Source organism: Saccopteryx bilineata, chromosome 1, assembly GCF_036850765.1.
Source record: "Saccopteryx bilineata isolate mSacBil1 chromosome 1, mSacBil1_pri_phased_curated, whole genome shotgun sequence".
Lineage (NCBI taxonomy): Eukaryota > Metazoa > Chordata > Mammalia > Chiroptera > Emballonuridae > Saccopteryx > Saccopteryx bilineata.
The window spans coordinates 238,618,095-238,642,441 of record NC_089490.1 but is presented as its reverse complement, the minus strand read 5'-3'; the positions used below and the strand labels follow the sequence as shown (position 1 = coordinate 238,642,441).

The window sequence follows — 24,347 nt, the reverse complement described above, 5'->3', positions numbered from 1 at the left end:
AATTGACATCTGAAAAATCTCCGTGCATTCAAATATTCATTACTAGGAAAGTGAATTTTGACCACTATTGCTAACTGTCTTTAAATGATTTTAACTCAGTAAATTATAAAAAAAAAAAAAAGTATTTTCTGAGACAAATCAACAGATTTATCCCCGTTTTGAAGATGAGGGCACAGAAAGTGTGCTGTTAATGGTGTTTCTACAGCTTTAGGTCGAATTGGTTTGGGTCCTTAGACTTCAGCTCCAAGCAGTTGCTCTCCTATAAACATGATATCAAGTGCAACGAGTAACTCTTTTAAGATTTAATATAGCAGGCTCACCCTCCAGGCTCATCTTGTTAAGGAAATATCACTATGACCTCTTTGACTTAAATTAGGATTTTTTCAGCCCTGGTTTCATTGCTCATTTCCATTTTATATATACTGTTGGAAAATGATGTTCTAGGGTGTGTAGAAAATTCTGTTATCAGGGTGTGTAGAAAATTCAGTACACTAAAGAGTCATTGTGTAATTCAGCGGCAGCCACAGTACGTTACATATAGAATGGCTACATTTGGTACCAACCATGTGTAATTACTGAAACGCGGAAGAGACCTTATAAAGTGGAGTCATTTTAAAAATACCATTCATCTTAGAGTGAGACTTTCGGGCGTCCTTTGAAGGAACAGTTTAATGTTTTTGTTGTGGTATAAAAAAAGAAAGACACAAGTTGTTCTGAATTACCAAAAACCATGAAAAGCCCAAAGAGCTGGAGAAAAAACAAATTCTGACTTAAGTATCATTTTAGATATCTGCATGCAAGTGAGTGAATTCATTTATAGGAATAAGTTAGAAAAAGAATTGGCTTTTTTCAGAGAATGTTTAAAATAAGCTTTAAAAAAAAAATCAAGCCTATAAACAAATGTAACTAACTCTCACGACTCCACCGATAGTCAATAGACATGTTTAATTCATTGGCTCTTCCCTCTAATCTAACATGAAGGTTTAATATGTTAAATTGTCATAACGCATGTTATAAAAGCGGTAAAAAAGGCCCCAGAGAATATTATATTAGTTCCAGGCTTGCCGCAGCTTGGCTGTAATCCTTATTGTGTTTAACAGTAAACGGAGGCCCCCCAAATTTCTATGCAGTGGCCAGGTTAGCAAGATAACAGTGTTGTTCAGGGTCTAAAGTAGTTTAGAGAACATTTTTTTTTTAGTTTGCTAGTGTGGACTTGAGGCAAATAACAGCTTTCAGCGGACCGCTGGGAACCTGCAGTCACGCTCTCTGCCCCTCTCTCCACTGTTAGCACCCGGGCACCCAGGTGTGCTTTACCCGGCCACCAGCCTTGGCTGCAGCCTTTGTGACTTAGCAGGCAGTCGAGAGTGCTTGGGGAAGGGACATAGGATGGCATTTCTTTTATCATTTGTAATGGGAGTCGCTTTTCAAGCCGCGGTTCCAAGTTCCACCTGAGACCATTTGACAAGGGTGTTTTCATCTGACTTTCATAGTCATGAAAGGAACGACCCGGAGGCAGGTTGCATAGATACTATTTTGGCTGCGCCTGCCACTTTGTATTCCTCGCCCTGGAAAAGGAGACCATGTGATGGCGACCATGCGCTTCGGCGCCGGGTGTCCACGGAAACCCGCCATCCGTTCTTTCAGATGGTGATATTCAGAGAGGTGCTTGTTTGTGGAAAAGTTGTTTTTGTTCATAAGTAAACTAATAGGCATTGTGCTGTTTTCCCTATTTTTTTTTTTTTTGGTATGTATTTTTTTTATATGAACTTTAAGAACCAAAACAAAACTACTCAAAACTGAGACCGGGCTTCCAGCATTTTAAAAGATCTTCCTTATTTTCTCTCAAAGGAATAAAAGTCTCTACCCATCTCACAGCAGTGGTCCCAGCCTTAGCGATTTCCCCTTTTATACCTCTGTGCTTTTGCCATTTTAAAGTTGATTTCTAGTTGGTTACTCTTAGTAATTTTACGTGGCTTTTCATTTCCAACCTATATTTTCTACTAATGTATTTTTTCTTACTGTATCGTTTTTAAAATTTTTTTCCATTGATTTGAGAGAGTGAGAGAGAAGGTGGGGGAGGGAGTGGGAGAGAGAAGAAGCATCAGCTTGTATTGCACTTAGTTGTTCCATTTTGTTGTACACTCATTGATTGCTTGTCCTATGTGCCCTGACCAAGAGTGGAACCTGCGACCTCCAGTCTCCAGGATGACGCTTTATCCACGGACCCTGTCCCCCTCCAGGGCCTCCTACTGTGTCATCTTAACAGCAAGATTCTCTCTCTTACTGCCTGTATATTTTCAATTTGTTTCTAGTCCTTTCAGTTCTCCATGGTTAAGAGGCTCTGTGTGCATGATATGGTGGGCACTGTCACAATCGCAGTCCCTAAATCTTGCTGATACCGTCATGACTTGGTGAACTGTTAAATATATGATGTTCCTGGGCCCCATCCACAGATATTCTGGTCCATTTAACTAGAGGGGGTTGTAGAAAAGGCAGTCAGAGAGCCTGGCAAGAGCAGGATCTTACAAGACCTATAGTTCTTGCTAAGGACCTCTGGACTTAATTGGAAATTCATTGAAATGCTTTATCAGAGGAAGAATGTGATTTGCTTTGACATCCCATAACATCATATTGGGTTCTGAGTCCTGAAGACCCCCGGGTATGAGAAATGAAGCGGGACCATCAGTTAGGAGACCAGTTGTTGGTGAGAGATGGTAGTTGCTTAAATTGGATACTGGCAGGAATTGAGGGAGAAGTGGGCAGATGTGGAATGTCTATTGGAGGTCGAACTGGCAGGGCTTGGTTATGTATTGCGTGTGGGAGAGGAGACAGGACCTACAAGATTCCTTTTAGAGCCACGGTGTGAGTGGAAGTGACATGGATGTTAGAGACAAAGGCATGATACAGGGCTTGAGGCGAGGATTAGAGCGGTTTGGGTTGTCTTAAATTTTAAGATGCCTCTGGAAGGAAAATGGCCATAGATGACACCATATTTTTAGGTTTTGATAGGTCATTTAAACATGCAAAGTAACAGTGTAATGATACCCTCTGTGAGGGGCTCACATGCTTTTCATTTAATATAAGTTAAAGGTTACCATTTTAATCCTTAAATGGAAGCTTGTTAGAAAACTATATTAAGAAGGAACGGTTAATTTTGTTTCTTAAAACACCGAACATTAGAAGGATTAAAGGAAGTATAAGGGGTTTAATATGTGATTCATATGAGAACCAGAACACATTTCAGGGAAGAATAAAAGATTTTTAAACCTTGTAACTTTTTTTTCTTTCCTAAAGCAGATGATTATTAGAAGCTTTGAGTTTCCTAAATATACATAGATTCTAGAATACAGTTTAGTTAAGTGGAAGGAGACATCACAGGGTGTCTGAGGCCATGTGGGTTATCTAAATATTGTTTCAGAACATTTATTTTTACCTTTTCTTCTTGACCCTGATGTTTCTTTCTGTGATCCTAAAAAGTTAAATGAGAATTTCTGGGCAAGGTGGTTAATGTATTTTTTTGAAGAGCATGGCTGCACCTAAAAGTCAAGTAAGAGAAAAATGTGTCACTTTTTTGAAAAACTAAGCCCATTTACGCAGCTTCTGCCCAACTCCCTGCTGGCATAATTATTACTTCATTACTCAGACTCCGAGAGCACATGGCTGGCCATCCGTTAATTTATACCTGTTTGCTCTGTTTGCTCATGTAATTTCCTCCTTTTCTTCATGGTCACCTTAGTGCTAAGGTAGCAAACGTGGAGAATTGGTGATGATGTTTTTCAGGCTGCAGTGAACTCCCACTGTGCCGAAACCCAGGTCACAATTCCCCTATGGACGGCTGCTTGGGAGTTTGAATTCTCCATCTATGAAAAGGAATTTAACATTTCATGAGAGCAATCAAATGATGTTTATTTCTGAAATTCTTTTCACTTTTTTATTTGTTTATTTTTGGTCCTACTATTGATACTTCATTACACTTGAAAAAGATTTACAGATGGGGGAAAAACACGTGATTAGATATGACATCGGTTTTGAAGCAACCTTCAGGCCTTGGCGACAGAGGCTTGCTCACGTTCTTAGAATAAAAAGAGAAAATAAGTCATACTTTTTCAGAATTGCATAGGAGAGTTGTGTGATAATAGCCATGTGACCAAGGTCCCTAATGCTTTTCTGAATTCAGAGTTATAGACGATTATTGTAGACTTGAGGATTTCAGGGGGGAATGTAACCTTATTACCTAAGCCTAGAAGTTTGGAAATTAAAGCAGAAAACGCAGTTTCCCAGATCAAGTATTGCAAAAGCACGCAGGGGACATCACCATTTTTATAGATTAAAAACTACTAAAAGCTAATTAGCACCACAAAGGGCAAGTGGTAGTTGGTGATAATTTCCCCCTGATCCAAACACCAGCAACAAAGAGGTTGACAGAGTCGTTTTATATTAGGGTTGTATCCCTATGTCTGCAACTGACTTTAAAAATCAATTTCATTTTTAAAGGCTGTTTTGGGGGTTCCTTTGTGTATTCAGAACCACTTCCTCTGGTCTCTGAACAATGTAATCAGCCCGGATCTCCTGACAGTCGAAGCCCACCTATAGGAGGTCAGGACAGATTTCTGTTACTCAGTTGTAGAGGCTGAAATAATGTAGAAATAGGCACAGGAACAATGGTAACCATGGTTTTTCATAAGCAGTTTTTTCAGTCTCATGTAGCCATTTGAAATCAGACAGAAGGCTCATATAGAAATAGGATATAAACCGTATACTTGGTTTAAATTTTTCTAGTGGCCACATTGAAAAGTTAAAGGGAATAGGTAAAATTCCTTTTAATAATATTTTTTATTTGACACTTTTTCAAATAGTATGGTTTCATCATTTAATCCAAGTAAACATGAATGAGATTTTTTACCTCTTTTTTTTTTTGGTCCTGCATTTTTTAAACGTCATGTCTCAGTTTGAACTTGTCACATTTCAAGTGGTTGTGTGTGTTGCAGCGACCATATTCAGAGCAGTGTTCTAGGACAAATATTTCCTTTTTCTTTCCTCGTTTGGGCAGACCTCTCACTGACTGGTCCAGAGGAAGGGCTGGTGGCCGAGTGATTACTACCCTGGATGAGTGGCGTAGCCACCGAGTTATCCAGGACTCGGGGTTCCAGAGTTCAGGAGTGGTTTGAGTTGCCTGCCTTGTCTGGTGGCATAAGTGTCACGTTTGTCCTTGGAACCCTTGATCTGGGGAGACCTGAGCTTTGCATTGTACGTTTTCTAGAAAAATACCCCTTGAGGAATTTTCTTTAACAAAGTTATCAACTGTGACATTTTTAAGTATGTTTTTTTTTTCCATTTTCTAAAGTATAATTTCCAAATAACCCAGTCATGTACCTTTAAAAAAAAAAGCTTGGAAAGACTGGAGTCACACTCCCTTTCTAAGCCTTTTTTTGGAGGCAGTAATTAGATACATACGTGCATTGATATGCATTCCCATTGGCTTTTCTTGAAAGGCATTTGAAACCTAAAAAAAAGTAACATTGCAAACTTCAGAAAAAGGAAATTAAGTCACAAGATTTGTTTTTGCATCCTTCTGCTGTATTTGTTGTTTGGAAGTGTGAATTACCTAAAAACTGTGCATTTTTTGAGTTAGATTTTTTTTAATACTGAAAACTTGCTGTTCCGTGAGTTCTGGTGTGTGTACTTTGTGGGCTAAATGAATGAGGCTCTCAACTTTTATCTGAATCTGTGGGGCTTGGATGTAAATTGAAAAGATCATAGCTATTGGGAGAAGACCTATACTATATACTGCAGAAACCTTTCTGCATAGATGATGACTATCATAACTCAGTAATTTCCTCAAAACTATGCTTATAATTGGACCCAATGGGGGTCTCTTCCTTTGATCAGATCAGAGTAACTATGACTTTACACTGGGAAATGTCACTCCTGTGAAGGTTTATCACCTGTAGAGTTGGTCTTTCCTCTGATGCTGTGTTCATTTCTCATTAGCATTATTCAAAGTTTAGTTGTTAATTAGGTTGACACTTCAATTACAGTTGTCCTCGACCAAGAGTAGTCAGGACCGCTTGCATAAAGAAATGAAAATATTCCTTCTTTGCATGTCTACCTGTAAAGGAGGGGGTGACATCATTTCATTACCCGGTAGTTTCATAAGGATAAACCAGGCTCTGTGAAGGGGCACTCCAACCAGAATGTGTCTCATCAGTTCTGGTCTCAAGAAAACAGAAGTTGTACACGACTCGATGTTCCCATGTGAGGCATTGATCTATTTTAAGTGTTCCTGTGCTGTGTGGAAGGAACTAGTCAAGTGAATGGGGTGCCTAGGTACATATCACATCACCTTCCCCTTAAAAAGTAAGAGTATACCTCAGTAGTACGATCACACTTACAAAATATTCATCTAGGTGAGGACTGTCCTCAATGTGCCTTCCTTAAAATACGCAGAACTTGAAATTTAAGGGTGGAGACGTAGGAAAAATTATAGCACATTTGACTGTCTTTTAAAATTATGCCAATTCTTAGGTACTAGAAATTGACACTGGTATAATTTAAACATATTTAATATTTTAATCTGATTAATGATATTGAACTCAAACTCCACAGGAGGTGGTGGGAAAAACTGGACAGAGCTGAGTTTGAACCTCACTTTTGCCCCTTACTGGCAATCCAGTCAGGGGGCATTGATTGACACCTTTGAGCCCCTGTGGCTTCATTCATAAAGCATAGCCCAACTTCCTTTCTTGGGAGACCGGGAAGATGAAATGCGACCGTATATAGCAGGTGCATCATATAATTCTCTACATGGAGTAGGTCCTCAATAACGTTAGCTCTATCCTCCTTTTTTATATCTGATAATGGTCCAAACTATTCAGCAAATGACTGGGAAAAGTCACCTATGCAAGTGAGGGTCCCCCAAATCCAATGAAATGGCAGGTGGTCCTGGGAGTCCCGTGACTAGTGGCACACAGCCTTCGAGAGCAGGAATGCAACCGACAGCCACCTGGCTTCTTTTCAAAATGTGTAGACAGTAGGTTGCAGTTGCTAAAAATCTGCAGTAAAGACACTCACAGTTTACTGTGAAAGAATTAAAGCTTATTTATGTCACGAGGCCTTGAGAGAAAAAGAGAGAGAGAGAGAGCACAGAGCAATGTGCATTATTAGCACGTCACCTCGGGTTCCTGCTTTTTTTTTCCATTAGTGGGGCAGCTGGGGGCACCCCGCCGTCTGGGAGATGAGCTCCCGGGGAGGAGGAGGAGGCTGGGCTTGGGGCCGGCCTGCTGCTGGCTGGGCTCGGTCCTCACCAGGCCAATTTCTGAGGTGGTAATTTAACTGTTCCTCCCTGTCATGCAGGTCTCGGCCCTAAAAAGTAAACTGAAGAAGCAGTCCACAGCAACAGGAGACGGAGTGGCCAGGGCCTTCCTCAGGGCTCAGGCTGCGCTGTTTGGGTCCTACAGAGACGCCCTGAGATACAAACCCGTAAGCCAGCTCTTTCTTCGGGATGTTCATTTGCGCCCTAATAGTTCTTGGGCATGGGGCAAAAAAACACACAAAACAATAAATAAAAATAAGTAAATAATAAAAAATCCAATATTTCAGCATCACACCTTGAAAGGTACCGTAAAGGTCTTTTAAAATCCAAAATAATGTGCTTTAAAACAAGGATGCTTCATTTCCAGTTTTTGGTTTGAGTTCTTTTAAGAACCTGGAGTTAACATGTCCCACATTCATTTTGCATAACACCTTATTTTCTTTCTTGAATTGGAAGACTTATCTTTTAACTGATGAATGGTGTTAATGCATTTAAAAAAACCAAAAGCACCACCTGATTTTGTTGTGATCGTTAAGAAATTACCCAGACCACTGGGTTTATTACATTAATGCATTTAGAAATAGTACAAAATGAAAGTTAAAAAAGATGGGAGCTTGATAATTTTGCTGTATTTGGAGATTTATTGTCTTCCTAATTCATAACACTTCTCTCGGGGTATCCTTGGTCATTGTGATGTTTCTTTTTCTTTATTTTACGGTCCTAAGATGATCATTATGTAGAATTGTAGCCAGGATTTTAGATAGTTCAAAAAGCGATGACTCAAAATGTATTTGTTTCTCACTTTGAATTCTTGCTTATGTGCATTTGTCTGATGTGACAAAAATGATTACACTGCCTTTCCACGGCCAGGTAACTCACTTGTACTGGGTGTAAAACATTGAGTTAGTAATAGAACCCACTGTCTGTAGGAATCCCACCATTATCAAACTCTGCAGACCTCCACCCACTCCCTGAGCCTCTGCAGACGTTGTCTTCTTATTTGTAAAGTGAGAATTTTCACACCTGCCTTCCTGTCAGGATTGGTGTGTAAACCCTCTCGTTAAACTGGGAAGCACTAGACAAATATGAATGGGCTGTATTTTTTTTCTAAACTGACTTCTGACTCAGTCGTCCCCACCCAGGGGCTCTTACTTCTCTAAGGAGTCCCTGAGTTATTGGAAGGAGTTCTGATGGATATAGACAGATGAGCTGCTGTCTCTAGAGAAGTGTAGATATCTAATTTGTATGTTGATCTTTTTGAAGTAAGTGTATATTTTTCAAAACATTGTAGAACTCATAGGACTGTGCATAGTACTGTATTTTTGGCTCCACAAGACACACTTTTTTCCCCTCAAAAAGTGGAGGAGAAAATGCCTATGCATCTTATGGAGTGAAAAATATAGTATTTTATTAAATATTTTAACACACTATTTGGTTCAGAATATTTTTTTTTTCTCCTTAAAACCCTAGGTGTGTCTATGGTCAGGTGCATCTTATGAGTGAAAAATATGATATATATATATATATATCTCACATGGAGAAGTCTGCAAAAATTATATACTTATAGAATTTGGTTTATTAAACGACTGACGAGCAGTCATCTATACCACACAGCACATATTCATAATTCAAATTATTGAACATCAATGAAGACAAAAATGAGTCTCAAAGATAGTTAGTGGTTAAGTTGTCAAAGTTTTTAGAAGTGTTAATTTCAAGTTGATACAGGAGGAAAAATGGAAAGTATCACCTTGCTTGGATTTTGACACATTTAAATACTTAGTAATCTTTATCATCTACATTTTTGTTTTATTTTTTTAATCTGTAAAAGACTCCAGATTTGAGGAAAGCAGATTGAAGAGAAAATTTTCTTAAAGGATTTAATTATCAATGTGTTAGATGCTGATTGAAATTATAAAAATATCGCACCTTTAACACTATTTACTATCCTTTTTTTTTTTGTATTTTTCCAAAGTGAGAAGGGGGCAGACAGACAGACTCCTGCATGCTCCCAACTGGGATCCACCCAGCATGCCCACCAGGAGGAGATGCTTGGCCCATCTGGGGCATTGCTCCGTTGCAATCGGAGCCATTCTAGCACCTGAGGCGGAGGCCATGGAGCCATCCTCAGCGCCCAGGGCTAACTTTGCTCCAATGGAGCTTTGACTGTGGCAGGGGAAGAGAGAGACAGAGAAGAAGGAGAGGGGGAGGGGTGGAGAAGCAGATGGGTGCTCTCCTGTGTGCTCTGGTTGGGAACTGGTTGGGAATTGAACCCAGGACTTCCACACACTGGGCCGGTGCTCTACTGCTGAGCCTACCGACTAGGGCCATTTACTATCCTTTTTATAGCTTAATTCTCTCTCCCTTTGACTATAATTGAGAAGATAGAAGTACTTGATTTCATTGACTGTGACTTTCTTTTAAAAAGGATTTTGAAAGTCCAGTTTCCAAGTATCTGTGAGAAAATATATAATTTCATCATAGAATACCTTTCCTGTTTATTGGTCACATCTTATAAATTTATTTGTTAATTTAACTATATTTTTTCTTTTTTTGTTTGATCTTTTCTTTTCACTGCTAGTTCTTTTTGGGTATTGGGAATGCTATTTCCTTTCTGTATGTCTTTATATTTTTTATTGACTCAATCTTTGAATAAAAGCTTAATTTTTTTATATTCATTTCTATTTATTTTTAAAAGCAATAGCTTTTAAGGGAAATTATTTTTTTTATTATGTATAAAATGTCATTTGTTTTAAAAACTTGTTTAAGGCATTACCTTGACAAACTACCTTGTCTTCTAATTAATTAAAAATACATTTTTTATTTTATATATTCTCCTTGGCCATTTATATAATCGGTACATGTCTTTGCTGTCTTTCTCTGTTTGATGTAAAAAAGAAAGAGCCACAGTTAGAAGTTACAATTATGTCATGGCTTGTGTCTTTTCATCAATAGATCTCAATAGCATCCTCTAGCTATTAAAGTACAGTTAGGAAAAAAAGACTTGACTAAATAACATTAACTGGATATGACTTCTCTAACTAGATGTTACTGTTCAAAGTTTCATGACTTTTTTTATACACATATAAAAACCTTTGTCTCTCTGACACTTGACAAAAAGAAATCTGCAGAGTAGGTCTCTAACTGACCAGGGTCCCCGGTGCTGTCCCCTCACCTGGCATTCAGGCTGTGTCCCCTTTTCTTTTTTCCTTAACTTTGACCTCCATACAGAGCATTCTGCCTGAGGCTCCAGATGTCCCCAGCTTCCCAGACTCCCAACCCTTTGTTTATAATGTTCTTTCTTCCTGATGATGCTTTTATCTCTCTCGCTCCTAATGGCTATCCTACCCCTTCCCGATCCGGGAAGCTGCAGTTCAGACTGACCCTTTCTGTCTAAGATTATTACTTTAATATATTATTTATCATCTAATAATCTAAGAAACATGATAAATAATATATTAACATAATAATCTAAGACATAGAATAAATAATATATTAAAAGGAGAGGAAATATGCTAAAGAAAATAAGTTACCATATTTTTCGCTCCATAAGACACACCTTTTCCCCCCCAAAAGTGGAGGGGAAAATGCCTGTGCATCTTATGGAGTGAAAAATACAGTATTTTATTAGATATTTTAATGCACTATTTGGTTTAGAATATTTTTTTCTTATTTTCCTCTTTAAAACCCTAGGTGTGTCTTATGGTCAGGTGCATTTTATGGAGCAAAAAATACAGTACTTTGAGTTGTTGGGCTTTTGCAGATTTGCCTGTTATTTGGAGTACTCATAATTTAATCTAATGATATTAAATCTTTGAGGGAATTTATTTTTACTCTGACGGAGTGAAATTGAGCAATATCAAGAGCCCATGTGCCTGACCAGGTGGTGGTGCAGTGGATAGAGCATCGGAGTGGGGGAATGGGACGTGGAGGACCCAGGTTCAAAACCCCGAGGTTGCCAGCTTGAGCGTGAGCTCATCTGGTTTGAGCAAGGCTCACCAGATTGAACCCAAAGTCACTGGCTCGAGCAAGGGGTCACTCGGTCTGCTGTAGCCCTCCAGTCAAGGCACATATGAGAAAGCAATCAATGAACAACTAAGGTGCTGCAACGAAGAGTGGATGCTTCTCATCTCTCTCCCTTCCTGTCTGTCTGTCCCTATCTGTCTCGCTCTCTGTCTCTCTCGGTCTCTGTCACACACACAAAAGTCCACTTGATCTTTCATTAGGAAACTATGGTAGAGGCGTGTCATGAGGAGGATATTGATACCAGCCTGGGATCCAGGTGTTAAGTATGAGGGTCTTTGTGACTCCATTTAGACTTAAGCACCTTGAAATAGATTCTGTGTCTTATACCTTGTTGATGACTCTCCATATATCTTTGTAGAAAGACTGGTTCTCCCTGACTTTCTGTTGACACCAGAAATTCTATATTTCCATCTAGGGTGAGCCCATCACTTTCTGTGAGGAGAGTTTTATAAAGCACCGCTCGAGTCTGATGAGACAGTTCTTGGAAACAGCCGTTAACCTCCAACTTTTCAAGCAGGTAAGAGTGGACCTCCATAATTCATTTCGTTGTGGAAGATGACAAGAACGAAACAGAAATGTATGAGACGTTATCATCACTTCTGAATTATATCTAAACCCTGAGTAAGATCTTTGATAGAATTTCAAGAAATTTTTCTCTTTTGTAACTCTAGAGTTGTGTGTGGCACAGAACTTCAAAAATACTATGTACTAACAACTTTGCTATGTAAAAATTCCTCACTGAAAGTGCTCCGCTGAGGGTCTCACTGAGGTTTTCTCTGCACGCAAAGTGGAAAAAGCAGTATGACTAGTTTTATGTGAGACACCGTAGACTAAGGAGTTGCTTCAGTATGGTAGATTGATACGGTAATCAAACTGTTTTTTGCAGGACAGTCCAGCTCTAACCTGATTTATATATAGAAATCATTCATAAATACGTAACTTTTTAAGTTTTGTAAGAGTTTTCATAAGCATAAATCTGAATTCAGAGACATTTTGTAATCATTCTATGCCTTGAGTTTTGGCTCAGAAAAGGTGATGGCCATTTTCAAAAGCAGGAGCTTGACATCAGAACTCAGGAAGTCTTGATGCTCCTGGTCTTTTGTCCTGTTGTGTGATGATAATCTCAGTTGCTGTTCACATAATTTAAGTTCTCAGCACTTTCTTTGCTCATTGCACATGACACTTTGGAGTGGAAACTTAGCTGTGTGGATTCAGCATGTACTGAAGAGCTGCAGCGAGTCTGTTTAGGGCCAGGGTACAAACGGGTAGGGGGTCCTCACTCATGCACGATTGGTGGGCATGCAGACTGGGGCAGCCACTGTGGAAAATAGCATTGAGCTTCCTCAAAAAAATAAAACAATACAACTGGAACTGCCTTACAACCCAGCAATCCCACTTCTGATTATATATTTGAAGAAACCCAAAATGTTTAATTCGAATGAATATATGTGTGCACCCCTAAGTTCATTGCAGTGTTACAATAGCCAAGATTTGGAAGCAGCCCAAGTGCCCATTGGCAGATGAGTGGATAAAAATGCTGTGGTCCATTGACACATTGGAATACAGCTTGGATGTAAAAACAATAAAGGGGTGGGAGGAAGAATCTTGCCTTTTGCGATGGCTTGAGTGGATTTAGAGGGTTTTTTGCTGAATAAAATAAGCCAGAGAAAGAGAGACAGTACCTTATGATTTCACTTACATGCGGAATGTACAGCACAATATAAATGCACAAACAAAATAGAAACAGACTGGCAGACACAGAGAAAGAACAGACTGACAGGTGCCAGAGGGGAGGGTGTTGGGGGCTGGGTGGAAAAGGTGAGGGGACTGAGAAAAGCGGATTGGTAGTTAAAAGTAGTCATGGGGATGTAAAATGCATCATAGGGAATATAGTCAATAATATGGAATTAACTGTGCCTGGTGACCGGTGGGCTCTGGAGGTTTCAGGGGGAACACTTTATAAAGTACTTGATCATCTAACCACTATGTTCTACACTTGAAACTAATACAAAATAATAGTGAATGTGAACGGTAATTGAAAAAATGTAACAAATAGCAAAATACTGGTAGTAATCTTCGCTGTTCCTCAGTGTTGAAATGAAGTTTTATGTCATACAACGAATACCACACAGCAGAGAAATAAATGAGCTACAGTAAATCAATATGTGAATGACAGATGAAAGGAACAGACCCTGAGGAATTTCTGTGATGAGTCCTTGTATGTCATGGTCAACAGCAAGAAAAAATAAATAGCATGTTATATAGGGAAACGTTTATGTGATGAAACTATAAAAAACAAAAAAGACCAACAAGCGATAAGCCAAAAGGATTGTTTTGTTTTGTTTTTTCTGTGGAGGGAGAGGGGCCTTCCAAGGGAGGGAATGTTCTGGTAGCTTGTCCTATCATCCTTATTTAAATTATTGTTTAAGTTAAAATGATTTAAATTATTTATGTATTGTTTAAGAAAACGTGGTGTTTAATGTTTCCAGAGGAGTTCTGTGGTGGGCTGTATTTCCCTTGTCAGATGACTTCCTCACTTCTCTGGGCTTTGATTTTTGCATCTGTAACGTGAGTCAACCTGCAAGGTCACCAAGTTTGAGATACCTTTCGACTCTGACATTCCATGATACCATGAAATAAACATAACTCAGGCGGGTGATGTTTGGATAGCAGGTTCCATTTGGATAAACTCCTCTGTAGATAATGGATTTGGAAGAAATCCCAGAACAGCTTAAGCCCACAACTCTGACAGCCCCATCGTTCTTGAAGAAGCAGCGTTACAAAGGGTTCAAGTCAATTCTTTTTTGGTTTCTTATCAATTCTTTTTCGGTCTCTTATCTGGAACCCAAATATAGTCTGTAGATGACTTGACAGCATTATATCAATACCTGTGGTGAATGTATTACATACGATACATGTATCATGGTCTTATCAGATGTCATCATCGGGGGAGGTTGGGTGAAGGTTAGTATTAGTAGTGACTTTCTTTTATTTTTGCAGCATTTCCTTAAATCTGAAGTTATTTCAAAATGAAAAGTTGAAGCCAATCACCAGAAAATGCCAATATAACATTTGAATTAGGGTACCTTTGTGTCTTGTTAATAGTGTCCCTTTCATGCCACGTTAGGAGGATCCCTTGCACTGTGGTTTCTGCTGAGGACAGCTTTGTTGCAGGTGTTGTGACTAGCCGAAGACTCTGTGCTCTCTTCTTTAACATACCTCTCTCATTCACCAGTTTGTTGGCATGTGGACTCCTAATGCTTCTTAAGATACTTTTGTTCCTTTTGATCTGTGATATGACTTACTTCTGTGACTCACACCATCTCCCTGGCTTTGCTTGTGAGAGACCATGACTACCTATATGTGATGAGTCCCAAATATGTCTTTCACCTAGAACCATAGAAATGTAGATGTGTGTGTAGAGTCTATGTCTTTACCCATGTGTCTTCATACACATGTTCTTACATGATGCATGTACACACATGCGTAGGCACATGGATACACATATGGGACCCTCCTGCCCCCCTTCCTTTGGAAGCAGGAGCTGCCCTGTTGCCTGAACCACAACATTCAGTTCATTGCCAACCTCTCTTGTGTCCTGTTTGCAGTTCTTGACTGTGTTCTGTTGGTTCAGTTTTCCAGATGTGATTTGGTTTTCTTTTCTTTCTTTCTTTTTTTTTTTTTTTTTTGTATATTTCTGAAGTTAGAAGTGGGAAAGCAGAGAGACAGACTCCTGCATGAGCCTGACTGGGATCCACCCAGCATGCCTATCAGGAGGCAATGCGCTGCCATCTGGGGCGTTGCTCTGCTGCAGTCAGAGCCGTTCTAGCACCTGAGGTGGAGGCCATGAAGCCATCCTCAGTGCCCAGGCCAACTTTGCTCCAGTGGAGCCTTGGCTGCAGGAGGGGAAGAGAGAGACAGAGAGAAAGGAGAGGAGGAAGAGTGGAGAAGCAGATGGGCACCTCTCCTGGGTGCCCTGGCCGGGAATCAAACCTGGAACTTCCACACGCCAGACCGACCCTCTATTGTTGAGCCTACTGGCCACGGCTGTTTTCTTTTTCTCTCTTCAATTCTGGTGTTGGTGACTCCTGTGGGATAGTGGTGTTGTGTTCTTGCATGTAGCCTCTCCTCCATTCTTGTGACCCCCTCCTCCCTTCTTGTAGCCCCTCTTCCATTCTTGTAGCCCCTCCTCCATTCCTGTAGCCACTCCTTCATTCTTGTAGTCCCTCCTCCATTCTTGTAGCCCCTCCTCCATTCTTGTAGCTGCTCCTCTATTCTTGTAGCCCCATCTCCATTTTTGTAGCCATTTCTCCATTCTTGTAGCCCCTCTTCCATTCTTGTAGCCCCTCCTCCATTCTTGTAGCCACTCCTCCATTCTTGTAGCCACTCCTCTATTCTTGTAGCCCCATCTCCATTCTTGTAGCCACTCCTCCATTCTTGTAGCCCCTCCTCCATTCTTGTAGCCCCTCCTTCATTCTTGTAGCCGCTCCTCTATTCTTGTAGCCCCATCTCCATTCTTGTAGCCCCTCCTCCATTCTTGTAGCCCCTCCTCCATTCTTGTAGCCCCTCCTCCATTCTTGTAGCCGCTCATCCATTCTTGTAGTCCTTCCTCCATTCTATTTTTTGGAGTGTTCTTTCTGAAAAGCAGATTTTGTCTCTTCCCCCTTACATTGCAGGTGAAGGTCAAGCCTCTAGCCTGGTACCCTGCCTCCTTCATCTTCTGGCTTCTGCCTCTCTGGTTTTTCTGTTGCTGCTTCTCCAGATGCCCTTGCCTGCAGCCACTCTGAATAGTTTGCTATGAACTCCCAGAACATGGCTTCATGCCTCTGTGCTTCTGAACTTGGGTTGGAATAGATGCTTAATAAATAGTGAGAGAGTACGTGACAGTCATTGTGACAAAATAAAATAACGATGATTGGATACTGACTTGTGCTGGGTACTGTTTGAATGCTTTATCTAATCTAGTTCAGACTTCTCAGAAACCATGGAATTACATACTTTACTTTTTGCCAGATTGCAGGTTATAAACCAAAATTATAGGGAGGTTGAACAACTTTTTGAGAGTTCACACGGTAACTAGTATGTAGTAGAGTCAGGATTTGGACCAGGGAGCCAGGAACATTTCCTGACCCTCCAGGAATAAATGAATGAATAAATGCATGTTTGCATGTCCCTACTTATGGCCTCTGGTTGGAACTCTCTCCATCTGACATTACCCAACTTAATCATTTTTAGGAGGCACTTCACGTGTCCCTTTACCAGACTCTTGACCTCCCCGTCTTCTATAAAATCCTCTCCTTTTAGTATTTTAGCATTTTGAATTTACCCTGTATAATATCATTGGTTCATTTGGCTCCTTCTTGAGTTGTAGTCTCAGTAAAGACAAGGAAAATTTAAGTGTTTTTACACCTTAACTACTATGTAATAGGCACTTAATATTTTTAAAATAAAGACTGTTGAGTGACTCCCGGTTAAGAAGGAATAAGCATGAAAATGTTTTGATAATTTTGGCAGATGACGCGCTTATAAAATTGAATATAATAGAACTCACTTAAGAAGGATCCAAAAATTGTAGGAGCCGCATGTCACTGTGCTTTAAATTGAGTGATGGCTATCATTTTAAAGCAGGAGTCACATAATGGTGTGTGTATTGTATAGAGTGAGAATCCTGCGAGATCTCGAGCCTTCTGCATTGTGTGCTGTGACCCACTTTCTCTGACTTAACAAGGTATCAGGTAAAAGGAGTGGGTCAGAAGCCAAACATTTCTCTTTCATGTCAGCTAGAGATTTTGGAAGATTTTTAGAAAGCTTTTAATGTAAACAATAAATTCTCATAAATTTCTACATTTTCCTATTAATCTTTTGTTAAAAAAAAAGAACCACATAGTTATTTATGGTATGTAATTTATAGCTGAGGTCAGCACATTCATTAGCGGCACCAAAGATTCCGCGGGTTTGGGTATTAGGAAACACCTGCTCTGTGAAGGGATGAGAGGAGGCGGCCACCGAACCCAGCACACGCTTCATACCACGAACAAAGGGTAAACATGAGATGCGACATGGGGAAGCTAAGGAGACTCAGTGGCAGGAGGAAGGGGGCCTTTTTGTAAACAGCCTTGCTCACGCGTTTCTAATAGCATCCTGGGCAGCATCAGATTGACCTAGAAAGTTGCCAAGATGCCTTCAAAATTTCTGATTCAGGAAGCTTGGATTAAAACCTGGGTGCCGGCATTATTCATGAAATATCCTAGACATACACACGCTGAGGTTTTTTTTTTTTTTTTTTTACTTTTTTTTTTTGCATTTTTCTGAAGCTGGAAACAGGGAGATACAGTCAGACAGACTCCCGCATGCGCCCGACCGGGATCCACCCGGCACGCCCACCATGGGGCGATGCTCTGCCCACCAGGGGACGATGCTCTGCCCATTCTGGGCATCGCCATGTTGCGACCAGAGCCACTCTAGCGCCTGGGGCAGAGGCCACAGAGCCATCCCCAGCGCCCGGGCCATCTTTGCTCCAATGGAGCCTTGGCTGCGGGAGGGGAAGAGAGAGACAGAGAGGAAAGCGCGGCGGAGGGGTGGAGAAGCAAATGGGCGCTTCTCCTATGTGCCCTGGCCGGGAATCGAACCCGGGTCCTCCGCACGCTAGGCCGACGCTCTACCGCTGAGCCAACCGACCAGGGCCCACACGCTGAGGTTTTAGAAACACTCACCTCGGTATTCTTTATCCAGTCTCTCATTTAACAGTATGCTTTGAGTGTCTGCTCTACATGAGGCTTGTTCTTAGGTGCTGAGGGAGCAAAGCGGAAAAGAATTTTTGCCTCTGTGGATATTTTGTGTGTAGTGGGAGGGGCACAGGCAGTAAATTGAGTAAATTATGTCTCATGTTCAAAGGTGAGTACTACAGAAAAGTAAGTAGAGCAGGAGAGGCAGGGACTAGCAGGGGTCAGGCTGGAATTGTGGGGTTAGTACAGATGTCATGGGGCATGTCGCCTTTGAGCAACTTCCCATAGGGTGACCAAAGATGGTAGCAGAGAGGAAGAGGACTGAGGTGATTGCTGGGAAGTGGTGGCAGCTTGGAACGGGCCAACAAAAGATACGTGAACTGGTCAACATTATGGGATCTGCTCTAAAAATAGAGTCCATGTGTGTTCTGAGAGATTTGATAGGAAGTGTGTGAGAAAGAGGAGTTAGGGACAATTCCATAGTCTCTCATTATCCCAAGGAACTAGGAGGATGTAGTTGTCATTTTATTGAAATGGGGAAGACTGCAGGCAGAAGAGATTTAGGGAAAAGAAATGAGGGTTCAGTTTTGGACACATCAAGTTTGAGAGGTCTGTTAGACACCTAAGTAGGATTTTGGTTAGGCAAATGGCTAAATGAGGCAGAGGAAACTCTTTGAATGGAAATACACCTTTGGGGGTCATCGGCCTATAGGGAGTACTGTATGTATTTAAAGCCATTCTACCAGAGACCAAGGGAGATTATCAAAGGCTTGAGTCTAGATGCAAATGACAGATGGTTCAGGGAATGGAAGAAGGCCGAGGACAACAGCAAAAGGAGGCCAGTAGAGAGTGTGTGACCAGGTAAGTCGGAAAGAAATCAGGACAGTGAGTCATCTTTGCTTTCAGGTAGGAGAAGAATGCCAACAAGGTAAGGATCAGTGCTGTCCAACACTTGTGACAGTTCATTGAAATAAGGACTTGGACTTGCCCTCAGACTTAGCAGTGTGGAGAGTGCTGACAGGTCTTTTGAGTTGTCCTGTAGGGAGGAACATAAAAATGGACCTAAATAGAGTCATCCGTGGGGTTGAGAGGAGAAGTGAGAGGTTTGTAGGCCGTTGGGGAGCTCTAGTAGAGAGAGAACCTACAGTCATGAGCAAGGAGGCAGATTGTTCGAGGGACTGGTCTTTGTGAGGGCTGTGGACACTTCCTGCCTGTCCAGAGTCTACGGGAGGAGGAGATGGCTGGTGTATGCGGTGCCTAGAGCTTGCAGAATTCCTCTTTTAATTGCTTCAGTTTTTTTTTTTCAATTTCTAATGAAATGAGGAAGCAAGGTCATTGACTGAGGGAAAATGGGGAGGCGATTGGGCACTGAAGGAGAGACAAGATAGGAAATGGTTGGACCAAAGACAAAACAGAATTGTTCTGCATCAGAGCACGTGGGAGATCACACGTAGCAGACACGTTGAAAGTGAGCCCCGTTGTCGCCGGGGTGGGTGGGTGTTTCTCTGGACGCCCAGAGCTTTGTGCAGACCTACTGAGCACCTGCTCACGCCTCCTCTCCCACATGGTCTGTGCTGATGGGTCCTGTTCCTTGTTCCCTGGACTCCTTTTCTCCCCGAACCACTGGCTTCCTTCCTCAGGATGTGCAGGTCTTGTCTGGAGCATCCTTGCCATGATGTCTACTCCGACCTCAACTGAGCATTCTTTGCCCCTAGCCCCCAGCCTCCCTCGTGTAGTTCTAGTTTATTTTCTGACACTCGTCACCTTCTTCCCATGCTGGATTACTCATCATGTTTCTTATTTCACGCGGCTGCTGCCCCATCCCCCCACTGGCCACGTGCCCCCCATCACCAGGGCTTGAACTTTCATCTATTTCATTCGTTTTCGTATTTTGGTCAGCTAGAAAAATGCCCAGCGCGGAGCCAACATTCAGTGAAATAGTTATTGAGTGATTGTATTAATGAATGCATTGGCCTGGTGGTCATGAAATTCAGCAGATTCAATTCTGGAGGAAATTATTTCATATCTGTCTGTTGTTGATATATCCTGGAAGGTACCATTGTCCCATTGATGTTGTTTTAAATTATTCGTTCTAATACGAACTTGCGCTGAATGGGCTTATGTTCTTCAGAGTGTTTTTCTGTTTATTATGCCATGATGGTCTAATTTGGTGTACTTAATAGTCATGTGATTACCTCACCTTTGAAATGAAATGAAAATAACAATATATTTCTCTGCCTTCACGGCACACCCTTCACTTGATTTAAGCTCTAAACGGACCTCGCTTATTCCCACTTGTCATAACAGTGTGTTTTTATATATAGCTCCTACCTGAACACCTTGCATTTAGCAGGTGTCCATAAAGATCTGATGACTTAATTTATTGTAACACGTTAGTGTGGTTTTCGCTAACCTGTCAAGGTTTACTGAGCCTTTGTAAGGTGAAATATTTAAATCAGACTACTTATTTTTTTTTTCAACCCAAAGCATTGTATAGAAAGAAAATCTTATTTATTTATTTATTTATTTATTTATTTATTTATTTATTTTTGTGGCAAAGACAGAGAGAGTCAGAGAGAAGGACAGACAGACAGGAAGGGAGAGAGATGAGAAACATCGATTCTTCGTTGCAGTTCCTTAGTTATTCATTGATTGATTTCTCATATGTGCTTTGACCGGAGGACTGCAGCAGACCGAGTGATCCCTTGCTTGAGTCAGCAACCTTGGGCTCACGCTGGTGAGCCTTGCTCAAATCAGATAAGCCCGTGCTCAAGCTGGTGACCTCGGGGTCACAAACCTGGGTCCTCCACATCCCAGTCTGATGCTCCATCCACTTGTGCCACCACCTGGTCAGGTTAGAAAGGAAATCTTAAAGGATCCCTAGGAAATTAATGTATTTTTAAAATTGTTTTTATTTAAGTTTTTTTTTAATTGCTAAAGATTTCTGATTTATCTAAAGTGGATTTTCTCTCAATCTCAAGATGTTAATTTTATTAGATCAGTTATCTTACTTTTGTGTCCAAGAAGGGTCGCTCAGATGAGGTAGTTTTTTGCAGCATGGTCATCTTTCCCTTCAGGCTGAAAAGGAATTTGGGTGTGCAGTTTGTTTATTTGGTGCTCTCAAGGCTTGGCTGCTGGATTTTGATAACAAGACTCCCCTAGGGCACACACAACATTGCACCCCGTTTTCCTTCTCCCCAGCTGGGCAAAGAATTGGTCCACTGACCCTCTCTCCCCAGAACAACTTTTCCAAATAGCCAAATATTTTATTATTGTCCTGCTCGGAGTTTTGATTGGTTGATTGCAATTAAACGTTTATGTAACATTTGTCCAGACCACTGAAGGCATTGGAACACCGATTCATAGCGTAACTTGTTTGGGGTTTTTGATTAAATGCCAGGAACACATGGAATGGGGAAGAAGGAAAGAAGCTATGAAAAGCATACAATTTCTGTCTTGGAAGAACAAGGCATTCCTATTGGTCTGCTGGCCATAGGTCCAAGTTGATCTGGGAATCTGCTCAGAACAGATCCTTTATATTTTTGTAAAGAAGCTTGCCACCAAGGTCTATTCTTTATGTTTTATTACATGTTTAAAATATTTATGTTATACTTAATTTTAAAATTGAAGGGATGACTATTCATTTCCATTTAATAATATTTCTGACTGAAGGGCGTTTGGGACAACAGGTAATGTCTTTAAATTGGCTCAATTTCCTACGAAGGTGGTTATTTGAAGATAAATATAATTTGGAAAATGTTGGGACCTCAATACTAAAAAGAGTGAGCGGGAACCTACAGTATTGCTGCTTAAAAATATTTCTCTTGTCACTTGTCACCCACTTTAAGAACATGTGATCGGATTAGCAAGTCTAGTCCTTTCAAGTGTTGTTGATGGATGGGGATAATGTTATTGATCTTGAGAATTATATCTATTTTTATTTAAGACAATTGCATCTATTTATAATTCATAATAAGATTATGGATTCATACTATGGAATTATGTCCATGAATTTTTTTTTAATTTCCAATTTATGTTTTGGTGTGATAATTTTGTATGTTTTAAGTTTTAATTTTACTTTTGGAATAAAGAGGAAAATATTGCAATTTATGTAAAAACCGTCATCTTAAAGTACTTCTGAATTTCTTTAAAAGTCTACTGCAATCTAATTCTCTTTATATCTGTGACATTTTTATTGTTGTTAGCAGTGTTACTTGTCATTACTTGCAACACCAAACTCATTCTTCCAAAATTTAACTTCGTCCAATCACCTAAAGATATGTGTTTACTGAATGATGTGGGGAACTATTAATCCAGCTATGGGTTCAGGCATGTTATAAAATCATAGCTCTTTCAACAGATAACATTTTTATTTTGGTTCAAAATTGTTTCTGTGCAACAGTAGCTAAAAGTGTTCTTATCTTTTTTGCTTACTAAGAGATGTTCCAGATTTGTTAGTGGTGAACCAGCTCCAGTTGGGGTGAAGGAGCTATTACTGAGTCAAAAATAGAAAAAGGGAGTTGAGAGAACTGTTACATTCAGCATTCCTCTCCATGAGTACTACTTCTCAGTCTCTCCCGGAGTACATTTGTAAATGTGTATATATAATGTGCACATGCGTGCTTGTGTGTGTGTGTGTGCACAAAACCCATCTTTGATTTTAAGAGCAAACATTTTCATTAAGCATGCATGTTGATAAGTGGCTGGTTGTCACCAGCAGGATTGTTTGCAAAGTCAGTGATAACACATGGCATTTAACCAGGTGATTAATTCCTGTTGGCTCTCGTTGCTAGTTTAGTAACTCAGAGCAGTTACTCATCCTCCAGAACGCACAATCAGTAAATAGTTTGGGATTTATCTCTTTTTAGACTTGAACTCTTCCACTCAAACCGAAATGGATGGATCATTTCCAGTAAACACCAAAAATGAAAACCTTTTAAAAAGTCTTGTAGTCTTAATCTTTTAAAGCAAATTAAGTCCTTTAAAAGGATGTCTAAGTTTGTTCCAGTTGTCAGGAATGTCTTACTTTAAATTTATCATTGTACTTCACCTTACTATTGTTTTTTTTTAAATGATACTGAGTCCATAGAATTTACTTTGATTTATAATGCTATGTTGAAAACGCTTGCAAGTCAAATTTCACAAACCTTTTCAACCACTTTACTTACAAATTAGCCATTTATTGTATGTAGCAAAGATGCCAACATTGGAAGTTACTACCTCTTAGCTAAGATAGAATGAAATGAATGATTCTAGGCATTGTTGTCATCTGATTTGAAAACCTTAGCATTGTTTCCGTATCCATCTGGGTCCTGTCAGCCATTTCTTCATGGCAGGTGTTGGGCCAGGTGGTGCAGGTGCACACACTTTCCCTGAGGAAGCTCAGCAATTGACCAAGATGGAAATGAGGGTGTAGTGGGGAATGTGGACTTCGTTAGATTCACGTTCATCCTGTGTCTCCAAAAAGACACTTCATATTATTTTAGGTAGCTCTTACCAAAACCCATAAGGTGTTGATGGTTATTCCCGTTTCATAGAAGGGAAGCAATCTCCTCTGGGCGCCCAGGGTCATACAGCTTATAGGTTGTAGCGCTGTGACTAAGGGCTTTTATACGCCAGACCCCACGGTCACGCTCATTTGTACTGTCAGAAACTCTTTGTGCATGCCATGCACAAGGATATGAAAACGGGTAATCTATGCTTCCTACCCTCAAAGAGTTCTGCTTTTTCTGAGATCAACTCATACTCAGGGGCCGGGGGTGGGCACAGTTCTGTTCTTGTTAGGCAGTGTCTATTTAAAATTGTCTTACCACGTTTTTTGGTCAAAGCCACTCTCTGGGGTAATAAAGGGGTAGCCTACCACACTGGAACAGGAATGTGTTGATTCATTTCTCATTCTTTCTTCGTCTGGGTCTGTAAGAGATTTCTGTCCCCAAGTCTGACAACTGATGCAGCGGCCCTGCTGTTAATTCTCTGAGATGGCTGCCTGAGGAACGCTGGACTGCTCACCTGACTCCTTGCAATTAGTTTTGTCCCTTAACCATCGAAATTGGAAGTTAGGGAAGAGTGTGAGGCTTGTTTAAAAGTCAAGCCACTTTATTTTAATTCAGCTAAACTTTAAATTTTGGGGATGAAAAAAATAAAAATACTGTGGACTTCCTTCTTCCAGGATGAAAAGGAACATTTTATGATCATCCCCAAATCTTCATGTCTGCCATTCAAACATTTCTTACATGTTCCTGTGTGGTTCTCTACCTCCCATGCAAGAGGGAGTGTTAGAGAAA

At 40.5% G+C, this 24,347-nt stretch overlaps 1 protein-coding gene across 5 annotated transcripts in view; it reads left to right on the top strand.

The window, feature by feature from the left end:
• Nucleotides 1-24,347, top strand: part of DENND1B (DENN domain containing 1B) — a 150,121-nt gene that overhangs the window by 94,212 nt on the left and 31,562 nt on the right. For all 5 annotated transcript variants that reach the window (XM_066238578.1, XM_066238558.1, XM_066238596.1 and 2 more), the window contains 2 exons: nt 7,354-7,479; nt 11,754-11,855. In XM_066238578.1, coding sequence (XP_066094675.1) covers nt 7,354-7,479; nt 11,754-11,855 — 228 coding nt within the window. The remainder of the gene's footprint in view (nt 1-7,353; nt 7,480-11,753; nt 11,856-24,347) is intronic.